The 13361-nt window shown below is 57.1% G+C and overlaps 1 protein-coding gene across 1 annotated transcript in view; it reads right to left on the minus strand.

Annotated features, from left to right (window-relative positions):
* The window catches only part of GRIK3 (glutamate ionotropic receptor kainate type subunit 3), a 228234-nt gene extending 220179 nt beyond the window's left edge, over positions 1-8055 (minus strand). Inside the window, exon 1 of the mRNA XM_068537876.1 lies at positions 7941-8055. Coding sequence (XP_068393977.1) covers positions 7941-8055 — 115 coding nt within the window. The remainder of the gene's footprint in view (positions 1-7940) is intronic.
* Positions 8056-13361: the final 5306 nt, after the last annotated feature.

A 13361-nucleotide genomic window follows, 5' to 3' on the forward strand; every position in this document is an offset into this window, starting at 1 on the left:
CATTACCTGGTGTCTCCCAGCTGAGTCTATCCCCTGGGGCCCAGCCTCCAGCTGCAGACCCTCTCTGCACTGGCTTGCTCTGGAAGCAAGCTTGGACTCCACATCCAAGAGGACTGACCAGGAATCCCTGGACCAGTCCCTCAAGAGCATCCCATAACCAGGGTCTTCCCAGCTCTGCATACACGCAAAACACATTTCAGTGAAAACACTGCAAATGTAGGGAAGGACCAACACCCCGTGGGCTTCAGGTGTGTGATGAATAACAGGCCAGGAGGAGTCTGGGAGCTTCTGGACATATAGAAGCATCCTCAGAAGAGCACCCCTCTCGCTCCCTAGCATGGCAGGTAACTGTCACAGGCTGCCAGAGACACCCATTCCACTGCTGGGCATACGGGTATGTGAGAAATGGGCATATACCATGTACTGAGCTGCATGGGGTACTGATCACAAGGCTGGCACAAGGCAGACGGTATATAAGAAGCAGATAGCCTCCGAGCTCAGAGTCTGATGGCGGAGACACAGCCTCCACTCTTGGGGAATCCTTTTTCTCCTAACATTTATTATCAGGCACTGTGCAAAGAGCTTTAGATACTTTATCTCCTTTAATCCTCACAACAACCCTGTGAAGACCCTATAAGGTTCAACCATATGAAATTTGTATAGGTCAGATATGGTTTGACCTATAAACCATAGCTGAATATGGTTTAACCCAATATTAATATTTCTTCCTTGTGGATGAGGAAACGGAGGCTCAGAGGTGAAGTGACTTGCCCAAGGTCACACAGCTAGCACGTGAGACTCCCACTCAAACTCAGATCCACCACATTTCATCAAACCCGAGACATACCATCATGTTTTAAGGTGCCAAGAAAGAAAAAGTCCTGCAAGTAAACTCGAACTTGACATGTCAGACACAGACTGATTGTCAGACACAGACTGATTTCGGAGATGTGAAAATGTGGGGCAAAGAGTCAATCTTAGAATCAATGAAATATATTTTTTGACTCCAAAAACTTCTTTACTAGAGAAAGCCCTGGACATACCCACAAGTATAGCTACAGCCAAGGCCAGTGAGCATTAGTGAACAAAGTACAAAGGTCAGAGGAAGCAAGGAGAGGAACGTGGGAACCCGAGCTTTGTGGGGAGGGGAGAGCCTGGCTGGCGCTGAGGTAGTGTGGACCCTGCCGGTAATTCCGAAGGAAATAAACCAACGTAAGGTGGGGGCCGAGTGCTCAGGGGCCCAGCAGCTATAAAATGTGGCTGAAGGGAAACAAAAGCAAAATCAGAATGACCTGTTGTCCTCAAACCTAGTGCCCTTGCCCTCAATCCAGTCTTCTCCCCTCTCTCAATCACACTCAATTGGGATTTGGTGTCTGGAGCACAAAGAGAAGCAGAAGAAAACAGGGACGTCAGAACAAACACAGGTGCTAATAGGTACAGGCCAGTGAGGCACCTGGGGCACAAAATTTAAGGAGGTGCTCACTGTCACGTTCAGTCATGGAAGAGCAGGGTCACCACTTGACAGCCTCCTTAAATCCTGCTCCCCTGCCGCCTCCCTCACCTCACCCCAGTCCCGCCCTGTGCTGGTGTCAGACTACTCTCCTCCAACAAAAACAAAAAGAAATGCTGATATTTGAACAGCATTTAAGCTTTTTTGAAATGACATCCCATCTATTTGACTCCATGAGGCAGGAAGTCTCATCCCCATTTTACAGATGTGGAAACTGAGGCCCTGGAAAATAACATGACCCCTCCAATCGTGCTTGTTCCGAATCTGTCACTTCTGTGGGCACTCTGAGCAGTGCAGTTTTCCCATTTCGAGAACAGGTCAGTCCCTGCAGCCACCATAACCCAGTCTCCCTGTGTCCCCTGGAAGAAGGAACAAGGTGTAGGAGAAGGGTAGGCGTGGGTTTTCCTCTGCTCTTGCAGAGGTGGCATGGGGAACAGGGGACTGGGCAGCTCTTGCACCCAGGTCTCCACATCCAACCCACGGTGTCTGTGGGACGGCAACACATATTCCTGGGCCCAGTGTCAGAGGACCTTACCCTCCTATTGTCCACCAGTCTCAATTCACAGCAATGCAGGCTCTATTTAGAAGGTTGGAATGTGACTCTTGCTTAAAAATAAAATGACCATAAAACCTATTAGCCTGGAAAGGATGTTGGAGGGGAGATGGGACTGGGAAAGAAGGGAGGACAGGAACTAATTTGCTGACCACCTTCTCTGGCCAGGCCACTAGCTGAAGAGGATGGAGGGAGACACAGACACAGGGCCCTGGGCTTTCCTCAAGGCTCTGATGATGTCTTTGAGGACAGCCTGGTGGCTGCCAGGGTGACATGTAGGCTGGAGTTTCCAGAGTAGAGGGCTTCCTGTGGGTGGACTGACCACAACCAAGGGAGAGTCCAACTGCTATTTCGGGCTCAGATTAAAGTGTTAGGCAGAGTCCAGACGCCCGGACAAGGTGGGGTGTAGTCAATGTACGGATGTGCGTTGCACACGCGGGAGGGGTGGGAAAGATCATCCATCCCTTTCCTCTACAGGAAGCATATCTGCCACTTGGTCCATCAGCAAGGACAGTCTGACGCTGAAAACCGGCACTGGTAGGGTTAAATGTTGCAAAGCCCATACAGCCCAGGCCTCTGAGGCCACACTCAGCACCCGGAACCATGGGGGGAGGGGGCGTTGCACTCAGCACCTATGAAAATCAGTGCTTCCCATCTTCCGACTACACAGACAGTTAAAGGCACAGGATCTGGGGTCAGGCTGGCGGGAATTCTTATCCTGCATCCACCACTCACTGGCCACGTGATCCTGGGCAAGTGACCTCACCAAGCTTAGTTTCCTCATCTGCAAAATGAGGATAATGTCTGCAGGGTGTTTGTGAAGGCTAAACCAGATGGTGAGAAAAAAAAAAAAATGCGGCAGCTACATGTCTCGAGCACTTACTAGCCACATTACCAGTCACTGTTTGAAAAGCAGTCGCTGGCAGCTAGTAAGTGCTCAATAAACCAGGGCCATTGCATTGCGGTTGTGTGTTGTTCTCCTATTTTGATTTCGCTCCAGACCCAGGTGGGGTCCCAGGCAGGAGACGCACGGCCACCTCAGCACAGGCACACTGCCCCCTGGCGCTGCTGCTGAGGAATCAGCGCCTTCGAGAAGAGCTATTCCAGCCAACAAGTCCAAGGCCTGTCTGCACCAGGCCCGCCCCTGGCCCACCTGTCCATCCAAAGCTCCTCGGGAGGACAAGCCAGGGCCTGCTGGGGGCAGGCCCCAGAGGAAGGGCCCTGCTGCTGGAGTTTCAGTCCTCTCTGCTGCCAGGCAGGGCCTGGGGAGCCCAGGGCTCCTCTCTGCTGCTGCCCAGCCGAGGGGGAACATCAGCCCTCTTGGTTCCCTCTGGAGGGTCCTGAGCAAGCAAGGCAGGGCGCAGGCGGAAGCAGCAGGAGGCAGAGGCCGGGGCAGCTGGCAGCCTGGACGAAGCCTGGCCTCAGCGGATCAGAAACCGTCCCAGCGGTGGAGAACAACCAGGTCTTCCCCTAAAAGAGCGCCCCAAGCAGCCCTGAGCCTCCTCTGCATATGACCTTGCACGCCCCCACCCCCGAGGACGGGGCTGTTCTTGTACCCATAGGGCATCTGTGCCTCCCCCCTCCCCACGGAGGCGGCTCTGTTTCCTGGGGCAGGGACACGGGGCCTGTGGGAACGTGGGGACTCACCTAGCCGTGAAACCTACAATGGCACTGACAGGGAGGCTCACAGGCCCCACGAAGGGTCCTAAAAGCAGCCAAGCAGCCTTGCGTTTTGAAGGGTGGGACGATGAGCTGCTCCTCAGAGCCCTTTGGAAAGAGCACAGTGGGCTGGACCTCTGAAGTCAGCTGTCATGCCGGCAGCAGGGGGATGCGAGTGACCTTGGAAGGGCCTGGTCGGGACACTGTGCTGGCTCACCCCGCATCCACCACCTCGAAAAACCCCAGATCATCCTGACGTCAAAAGACTGTTTAGCGCAGTGCAAGGCAGGCATCAAGAAGAAATTAAACTCCAGCTCTAGAAGGAGGGAAGCCCGGGCTGACAGGAGCAGCTGGGCTAGAAAGTGGAGGCAGAAATTCCTGAAGTTAATGCTTTCTAAGGCCCCTCGGGCCACTCCCAGGTCTTGTCTGAAGCTATTTGCTTCCGGGGGTGGGGGGGAACCCTACTGATCTTCATTCAGCGCCTGTCTGCTCAATACGGCGGGATGTTTCAGCGCATCACCAGTCACTGTGAGAAATTTCTCATTGTTTTACGCATAGCAGCTCCCAAACTCAGGAGACGAACGTTCAGGACCATTTGGATGAACTGATCGCAGGAGATGCAGACAGGGCTGACTTGGGAACTCTGGGGGAGGGGACCTCACGCCCCTGGGACAGACTGCAGTACCCGCTACCCCGTGCCACCCCCCTCCTCCACCCCCGCCCCAGCCCAGGCTCAGAGCCTCGAAACTCTTTTGCTCTGTCTGTAGATGCTCGGAGGGTCCGGGTGCTGAGCTAGCCTGTCCCTCCCGCCTCCCACCTCTCCACACACACCTGCTTTATGTCTCTGCAGTTGTTTGGCCCTGAACCTCCCCCCACTCCGGCTGGCTAGAGATCACCATTGTCCACTCGAACTCCCCAGCTACCGCCCCCACTGTCTGGTTCCCTTTTCAAATTCCAGGCTGGCCCTCTATCCTACAGTATGTATGTAACACGGGGGACCATCTAGCCGTGAAACCTACTATGGCACTGACAGTCCCCAGCAGCCTGCACTAAAGGGAACTTTGAAACCACAGAATATCCCCAGCCATCACGGCCAACTCAATAGTTTACAGATGGGAAAACTGAGGCCCCAGGTTGGTGGGAGAGTGTGATTTGACCAAGATGGCTCAGGAAATTGGTGGAAGGCAGAGCAGAAAACCCAGGCCTCCTGGCTCCCAGCCCAGGGCTCCTCCACTTCAGCTTCTAGGTCACGTAACCAGGAAATCCAGGTCCCCACATGAGGCCACTAAAGCACTGAGAAGACCCATGCATTAAGCTGCTTTCTGTGAGTTAAGACTAGGATCCGTCTGAACAATAATAACGATGATAATAATAATAATAAAATGCTGAACAATATGCCTTGAAAACCTTCAATAAGCAACACTTGATAACCACACGCAGAATACATCTTCCACATATTCATATAAAATAATCAATGATCATTTTTTTCCTGCAGACTACAATCCAATTACTCTCTCTCCCTCGCTCTCTTCCTTACTCTCCTTTGTTACTTGCAAACCATCCAAGCAATCAATGCCTTGACCTCTCCCTCTGATAGACACAATTACAAAAAGACAGAGCAATGCAATTCATCTATTCAAGACGGATTGTTTGAACACTCTGTCACACTGCTGAGCTATCCATCTCCTTGTCTAAGAGGAAATTTCAGCCCCCAAAAAAAGGCACAAAGAGAGGGAGCGGGTACGCTGCTCCCCAGCCCAGAGAGCCCCTTGCACACCTGCAGGAAACCCCTCTCCCAGGCTGGTGCTAGGCTATGCCTGCCTGCTGGAGAAGGATTCGGCTGTCAGCGCAGCCAGCTCAGGCACCAGTATTGGGAACCAGAAGCACCCAGCACACACTGGAGCCCAATTTCCAAGGCCTCAATTCCTGCGGTCCTAGCCAGAGCCCTGAGATCCCAGGGGTGGGGAGAGAGAGAAAAAGGGAGATGGCATCAGGCCCAGCTAAGATGCTGTGTTTGGGTTTCAGCATGAGATTCTCTCTGTGTGTGTCTCTCTCTGTGCCACGTCCACTGTAGCCCCTGGCTCCAGCTGAGACTCCAGCCTGTGCTCAGAAGGACAGAAGTTCAGCTCCCCAGGAAGCTCCAGAGAAGCCCAGGGGCCTCAGAGCCTTCCCATCCTCCATCCAAGCTGGCACAGCTCCGGCAGTCACGTTCGGCATCGGCACAACACCCCAGTCCTCAGGCTGGGAATCAAACGGGGCAGGGCTCTTGGATATAAATGGCTTGGGCCAACACGCTAATTAATCCTGGGGCGTAATACGAGGAAGATTAGAAGAGAGGAGGGCTTTGCCATCCTTAATTGCATTATTACATGGTGAACCCAAGAAAGGGCGGGCAGGCTTCGGGCTTCCCCTCAGGGCAGTGAGGAGTCCCCCAGTGCAAGTCAATTTCACAGTAAGAGGGAGCAGGTGAGGATACATCATCCTGCCCCTCCTCAGCTCAGCCTTCCAGGGCTTCCCTCACCTGCTCCTTCTCTTCCTGGGCCCCCAAAGACTGCCACCCCTGACGCTGGGCTAGGAGCATGCCCATCCCACCCCTGTGGAGGAAGGACCACGGAAGAGGGACCTGCAATGCATGGGCTGGGTGCATAGCACCTTTTGGGTCCCCCTCTTTTCTCCCAAGGGCACCCTACCATGCAGGCCCACAAAAAAAAAGAGGGAAAGAAGCAGGGAATAAAGGAAGAACTAGCCCACTACTAAGGGGCTGCCTGCTCCTGGAATGGTGACCAAACTGGGCGCTGGGGCAGGCAAAGGTGCAGAGATAGAAGAGATATTTTTGTCTTGACAGGAGCAGACTGGGCTGCAAAGGGTTAAGCCTGGTCGCGAGGGCTGTCCCCAGAGTCGGGTGCCTGGATTCCTCTGCCTCCAATGTCTGCCTGCCAGGGTCCTGGGCATAAACAGAAAGACCCCGGAGTGGGCAGAGCTGAGGACTGTGCTCTAGCCTCGTCCAGATGTCCAGTTCAAGAGGATCTGGAATCCAGGAGAGAGACAGGTTTCTGACTGCCTCCTAGGAAATCCTCAAGTACGGAAACCAAGCTCGACATTGGTTCCCTACACCCCCTCCTCACGGTACTGGCAGCCCAGAGTCCGTGCCTAGATTAGAGCCACTGGGGAGGACGGTGGCCCTGGCTCAGCAGAGCTCTGGCCTCCTTGTGCCAGATGCTGGTGGTGGCGCCTCGCGAACCCAGGCGGCCCAGGTCTCCGGCCTGGTGGCGGGCGCAGGGCCTGCGTGGCGGAGGCTCCCGCGTGGCCAGGCCAGGCCCAGCCCTGGCGGTCTCGGGCCTGGGACATTCGGAGGCATCCCGCACAGCCCGGAGCGCTGCCTACAGGATGCCTCAACAAAGTTAAAGGCCCGAGTAAGAGCCTCTGGCGAGAAGAGACGCGGGGACGCCAGAGCCCCAGAACGCCGCACCCAGCTCCGCCGGCCGCCGCCAGCTGCGGAGGGATTTCGGCTAACTTTAAAATCCACTCGCATTGCTCTTCCTGGCTGCGCTGGGCGGGCTCCGTCGTTCCCTTCCGCCTGCCTGCGCTGCCCCAGGCGGAGGAGAGGCCTCGCTCGCGACGGATGGCTGGAGCGATCGGCGGGGGCCGCCCCTCCCCTGCCCCGCGCCACGGGGCTGGCTGAACGGGGGCCACCGAGGCCGAGGGCAGCCACCGGGAGAGGAGACCGGCCGCCCTTGTCATGCGAAGCCGGATCCTGCGTCCCCGCCGCGGCCGCTCGAGCCCTGCCCCAGGTGGGGGCGAGGGGCCCTCGGGGAACGAGGAAGGAAGAGAAGTTGGCGCCTTCCCCAGGGTTCCCGCTTCGCGGAGAAGCCGGGTCCCAGAACTCGGTCTGCGGCCGGTCCTGCTGGCAGTGGCCGGGAAATGCTCCCGCGACTCGGGCTGGGACCGGAACGCTTCGCTACACTCCGCCAGCTCTGGCCTCCCAAGAGTGCGCCAAGGGCCCCTCGCCCGCCGCACCCCGGCTGCCTCCTCTCCAATAAGTAAGGCCCATGACACCGGCTTTGGAACTTTGTCCTCACCGGGACGAGCTCCTGGTGGTCACCCGGCCCCGGCAGCGCGGAGAGAGGGTGGGAAATCTCTTGGGATCGCGTACCGTGGCCCCCCCGTTCCCGCCCCCGCCCGGGCGCACGGAGACCCCTGGCTCCGGGGAGCCCTTACCGATCCGGATGACGTGGGGCATCCCGCGCGAGTCCGGGATCCAGAAGGCGCACACGAGGAGCCCGGCCCAGTATTCCCAAACCAGACTCCGGAGGCGCCGCCAGGGAGCGGTCATCGTTGGGCGCCGCCGAGCGTGCCCGGGGCGCGGCCGTGGCGGGCTCCCTGGGGCGGCAGCTCTAGGCGCGGGCGCGCAGCAGCCCCCGAGGCGCCGCCTGGCCCAGCAGCCCGGCTCCCGAGCGCCGCTGCGAGTGGGGGGCGCCCCGCGGCGCCGCGCACATCTTACTGGGGGGCCGCCCCGCCGGCGCCCGCCCAGCCCGGCTGCCGCCCACTGGCCCCCCGCGAGCGAGACTCCTGGGTTCCGCCCGGGCTCCTTTCGGACTCGGCTGCGGCTTGCGTCGGCTCGGCTCGCGCGCGGGCTCCCACCTGCCCCGGCTGCCGGGCGCTGGCGGGCGGGCTGCACGCGTCTCCGGCCGCTCCTCCTCCAGCCGCCGCGGATGCTATCGCCCGGGCTCGCACAAAGCCCCGGAGTGGAGTTGCACGCGCGCACACTCTCCCTCCCCGCCCCCTCCCCCGCGCCCTGCCTCCCGCCTCCCGCGCCGCCCGCCGCCCGCGCTTCCTCCGCGCACTCCCCCGCGCACACACACTTCACACTCACACCCGCCGAGGCGTACACCCGCGAGCTCACACCTGGGCGGGGAAGGGTACCCGGGACCCGGTTTGGGGAGACGGCCGGAGAATGAGAACTCTCCTCGCTTCCCAGACGTCCGCATCCGCCCTGCCGCCCCCAGTCCCTTCGACTGCGAGGGCATGGAGCCTGGGAGCCGGGCGTGGAGCACGAGAGCTGGCACCGCGAGCTGGGAGACGGCGGCAGCCTAGCGGCCTGACCAGCTGGAAGAGACGCGCCCGCAGGGAGCGGAGAGACCTGGAGCCTGCCGTCTACGGAGTCTCGCCTTCCAGCTCTCACGCAGCCGTCGCTGGCTGGACGGCGGCGGCCGGAGACTGACCCAGGAACCGGTTTCCCTCCCTAAACCCATCCCTCGTGGAAGCAGAGTTAGAGTTGGGGCTGGGACTCAGGGGAGACGGAATTCAAAGCGGATTGTCCACGCTGGGCTAGGGGAGCTGCAGGAGCTGGTAGGGGTTGGAGAGCCCAGGCCAGACCCTCCGCTGTGGAAAAGCAGGACTGGACCATGCACCACAACTACAGAGGCTTGGGAGGAAGATGGCTAAATCCTTAGATACAGAGGGGCAGCTGAGATGCACGCTGGTACTTCCCGTCCCTCTTCTTCAACTCTGCAGGAGGCGCTGGCCCCCTCCCCCATTTCTCTTGAGAAAGAATAAAGAGAAACTAATTTTCCGTGGGGTGGAGCAGGACCCGTGGGGGAGCAAAATAGAAAGGGTTAAAAAAAAAAAAAAACTTGTTTATTAGCAATAATAAATTTTTTTTTCAAGTGGCGCTGGGTGTTGAGGGAAGGGAAGGGCTGTGGAGCGAGTCTGGAGCAGGAGGCGTCGAAATACGCAGTTAGGCGAGTTTAATGACCTTTTTGACAGAGACAAAGTGGTGCCGATATGGTAGATAAATAAACGGATCTGTCACCAGGCAGCGGCTAGGCTGTGTGTGAATTTACTTTTCTCATTTAAATAATTTGATCTATTCCATCATTCCAATCTCTCCCATTTGCCAGCTGTCTGGTAAAAGCATGGCCCCCAACATCTGAAAAGCAAATCTTTAATTTTCTTACAAATAGACTATGAGTCGGCCTCTACGTGGCCTGTTCATTTCCCGGTCTTTTCATTCCCTCCCTATCCAGGCATAGGAGACTATGGCATTGTGTGGGGAGGTGAATATTGCAGCATGGCCAATCCTGCCGATTGCGGGGGGACTCCCTCCCACCTGAAATGGAGGCGACTGTGGCTGTGGAAGGAGCAAGAGGGGAGATTCCCAAGGATCTCCTCTCAAAAAGGGAAAGAGGTGTGCTGCTCTCGAGGGCACCCCCAAAGATCTGCCAGCAAATGGAGGTTACCATTTTTTTTTTGCCGGACTTTGGGCCTTCCTCATCCTCAAGCAGGAGTGGTTGGTTTCCCAAACAGCCACTGAAAAATGTTGCCCAGGGGACCAGAGGGAAGGACCTGCAGACCAGAGCCAGAGAAGCAGCACCTGCCACCTCTTGATAGAGAGTAACGGGCCCCAGTGGGCACGGGCAAGGAGGAAGTGCAGGAGGAGGGAGCAGAAGCGCCCCCCTCCCCCAGGATAAAGCTGAAGGAGCCTCTTCGTTCAAGAGTAGACACCCCATCCCCATCACTTATCAGCTTCCACAGCTGGTTTAGTTACTCCAAGGAACCAAAAAGTCCAGGCTGTTCACTAAGGAAGAAAATTCCAGTGTTCTGATAGGGAAATGGAAAGGGAATTGGCAGGATCTGAACTCAAGGCAAAGGATGCAAGGCTAAAAAGCCCTCACCAGCAATGCCCAAGGATAGTTAGGGGCTGGGTAAGTGGGGGAGAGCCTGGATGCTAGGTCTGTATTGGTTATCCTGCAGGCAGCCTCTTGCCATGAGAGAGGCAGGGTGCAGGGAACAAGTGGCCTGGCGGGGAAACTGAAGAGCAGAGGGGTAGAGGTGTGACTCCAGGGAATGGGCAGATCTGCACCCCAGACCAGAACCTGGGAAAGGCCAGTGGGAGAGAGGGATGAAGGGTGGGGAGCAAGAGGAGGAGGGGCAGCAGCCTCCAAAAATGCCAAGAAAGAGAGTGGCGCTGGAGAAGTGAATGGAGTAAGGCAGAGGAGCAATCTGAGGGTCCCAGGGCGTGAGAGTCACCCTGTGACAGGTGGCCCTGTCACCTGCAGCCCCCTCAGCACCCCCAGGGAAACAGCATCGGCGGGCCCTTGCTCCTGCTGCATCCCACGGTGGGCGGGAGTTAGACAGCCCTGAGGAGGGAGGCTTTCCTCTGCTGCCACGTTGGCTGCGTTGGGAAAAGCCTCCAGCTGCAGAGGCAGTGGGGCTCGGTCTGCAGGCCTGGCCGCCCAGCTGGAACCGTGGGGTCAAAGGGAAGCCGGCTTCCCCCAGCCGAGGACAGGGCCTTATTCTGGACCTAGCTGCAAGTCATTTTGTAACACAGAGGTCTCCCCAAGCTGACAGCAGCCAGCTCCCTCCCAGTCAGGGGAGGATGGGAGGCATTACGACAAAAACATTGGCAATGATAATAATGACCACTAGTACTTACTACATGTTTTCTGTGTTCCAGATGATGTACCACTCAGCACACCTTATATGCATCACTTCATCTAACCACCTCACAACCCTCTGTGATAGGATCTGGGTGATTTTTGCATTTTACAGTTGAAGACTCCGAGCCTCAGAGAGGTTGAGAGGTCCGAAGTCACACAGCTAGTGTGTGACCCTTCTCCCCCTCCCTCTCCCTCCCTCCCTTCCTTCCTTCCTCCTTCCTCCTCACTCCTTCCTTCCTCCCTCTAATTTTATTGGTCATCACTGCCAGGCTCTGTGAGTGGGGAGCCAGGGTCCCCGTGCGAGCCTGTCTGCATCCTAAGCTTGCAGGCCTGGCCCTTGTCCTATCCCACCTGGGCTAAGCAGGGGACAGGCTCTAGCAGAAGATCCTCATCACCTCTGCTGGAGACCCACTGGGGCTTCTGGCTGCTTGTAGAAATGCTACGGGTAGAATAGGATTTGTGTCCTTTACTAGAACAACCTGGGGAACTCCGTTGTCCCCAGCTCGTGAGGAGAAGCCCGCAGACCTCTCCCTCCGCCGCCGTCGTGCACCTCCCCGGGCTGCCTTGCCACCAGCAGGCAGCAGGGCTGGCACGATCTCAAGCTGCATCTCCGGGGATTGGGAGCCACCAATCCCGGCTTCTCGAATTGTTGGTAAACAAGTCTACCCACCCGCCAGGCCTCTGCTCCTCACTCCCCCTCGAGGCAGTCGGAGCCGGATTTATGAGGCCTCCCAACCTCATTCAGACTAATGAAGCTTTTCATTCCAAAATAAAAGGGGCCACTGTCTGAAAGGACAAGTTCTCCCACATTTCATTAACATCCCCCAAAACGGCTGAGCTGACCCAAGTCACTGCCGGCGAGATTCCTGTCTCCCACCGGCTCACAGGTGGGGATGGGAGAGGAAGAAACCCTAGGCTGCTGGCCCCCTCCCAGCCCCTCCCGAAGCTCCTCCCCTGCTTCTGCCGGCTGGGAGGGGGCTCCCAGTGATGGCCAAGCCGGCTCATTTGGAAGAGTCCCCTGTGTGTGTGTTTTGTTTAGACTGATCCACTCCATCTTTCAATCCCCTCACAATCACGGTGAGTGATGAGACCCTGGGCTCGAGTTACCGAGATTCATGATCTCTGCTTCCCCAGGAAACCACCGAACACAGGCATATGGTTGCTGAGTGCAGATTCCTAGGACTTGAGTGCCCTCTGCTGAAGCCTGCCTACCTTCATCTCCCTTCAGACTGCCCGGCGGGCAGGCTGCTGGCGGGGGCTGGACGCTGAAGCCGGGGCTCTCGCCACTCCCCTAAGTGGCAGCTATGCAGCAGCTCGGTGCCAGTGCGCCCTCAGAGGGCCCTGCTGAGAATGGGGGGAGAAACTACCGCGCCCCCATCTCACGCTGGAGGGCAGCCGGGACAAGAAGCTGCCAGCCCTCGCCTGATCTTTGTCACCTGCCTGAGCAGGAGGGAGGGGCGGGAGAGGCCTTCCTCATACCCGCTCTTTGCTTAACAGCACCCTCTCCTCAGCAAAGTTCATCCATGCCAACCACAAGAGCTGAGCCTTGGCCCTTCTCAGGACACCGGGACCTGCCTCTTCACCCAGGGACGGGGACCCTTTCATCATCCTGGGGCCTTTGTCCCTCCTCCCTGTCGCAAGAAGGAAGAAGCACAGCAGCGGCCGGCTGCCACCTGAGCAAGCCCTGTGATGGTTGCATCACCTTAAATTTTTGTCAACAGTCAAGCAAGTTCATTCCCACTGAAGTCAATTACTGTGTTTATTGTCAGCTTAACCCACTGCTGCGAGTTATTTCTCAGCAGTGAGGGGGACAGGTAGACAAGCCACCAGAGATCTGTTATTTTCCTGACATCTGCGTTTCAATAGTTTGGGTGCAGTTCTGGTGGAGAAGTAAATGCTAAGGCAATCCTGTTTGTATCTATACATAATGGAACAGTCTCCAATGGTTCGGAAGCCAAGGGGGTTCTGCTGCTGCAGGGAGAGGGGAGGAGGGGAGAACTGCCCGTGAAACCATCACCTCCCGGGTCCGGTCCGTGGGCCCCAGTACCAAGGGTGGGGGTGAGAGTCACTTGCTCACTCACTGGAGTCATTCAGTCATTTCCTGATTAATTTATTCATGGGATCCCTCGGTCATTCACTAGACATACCTGCAGCCACACTAATTCATTCATTTGTTCATAGGGTCATGCACTCAGTCATT

This window comes from Eschrichtius robustus, chromosome 3 (assembly GCF_028021215.1).
Source record: "Eschrichtius robustus isolate mEscRob2 chromosome 3, mEscRob2.pri, whole genome shotgun sequence".
Classification (NCBI taxonomy): Eukaryota; Metazoa; Chordata; class Mammalia; order Artiodactyla; family Eschrichtiidae; genus Eschrichtius; species Eschrichtius robustus.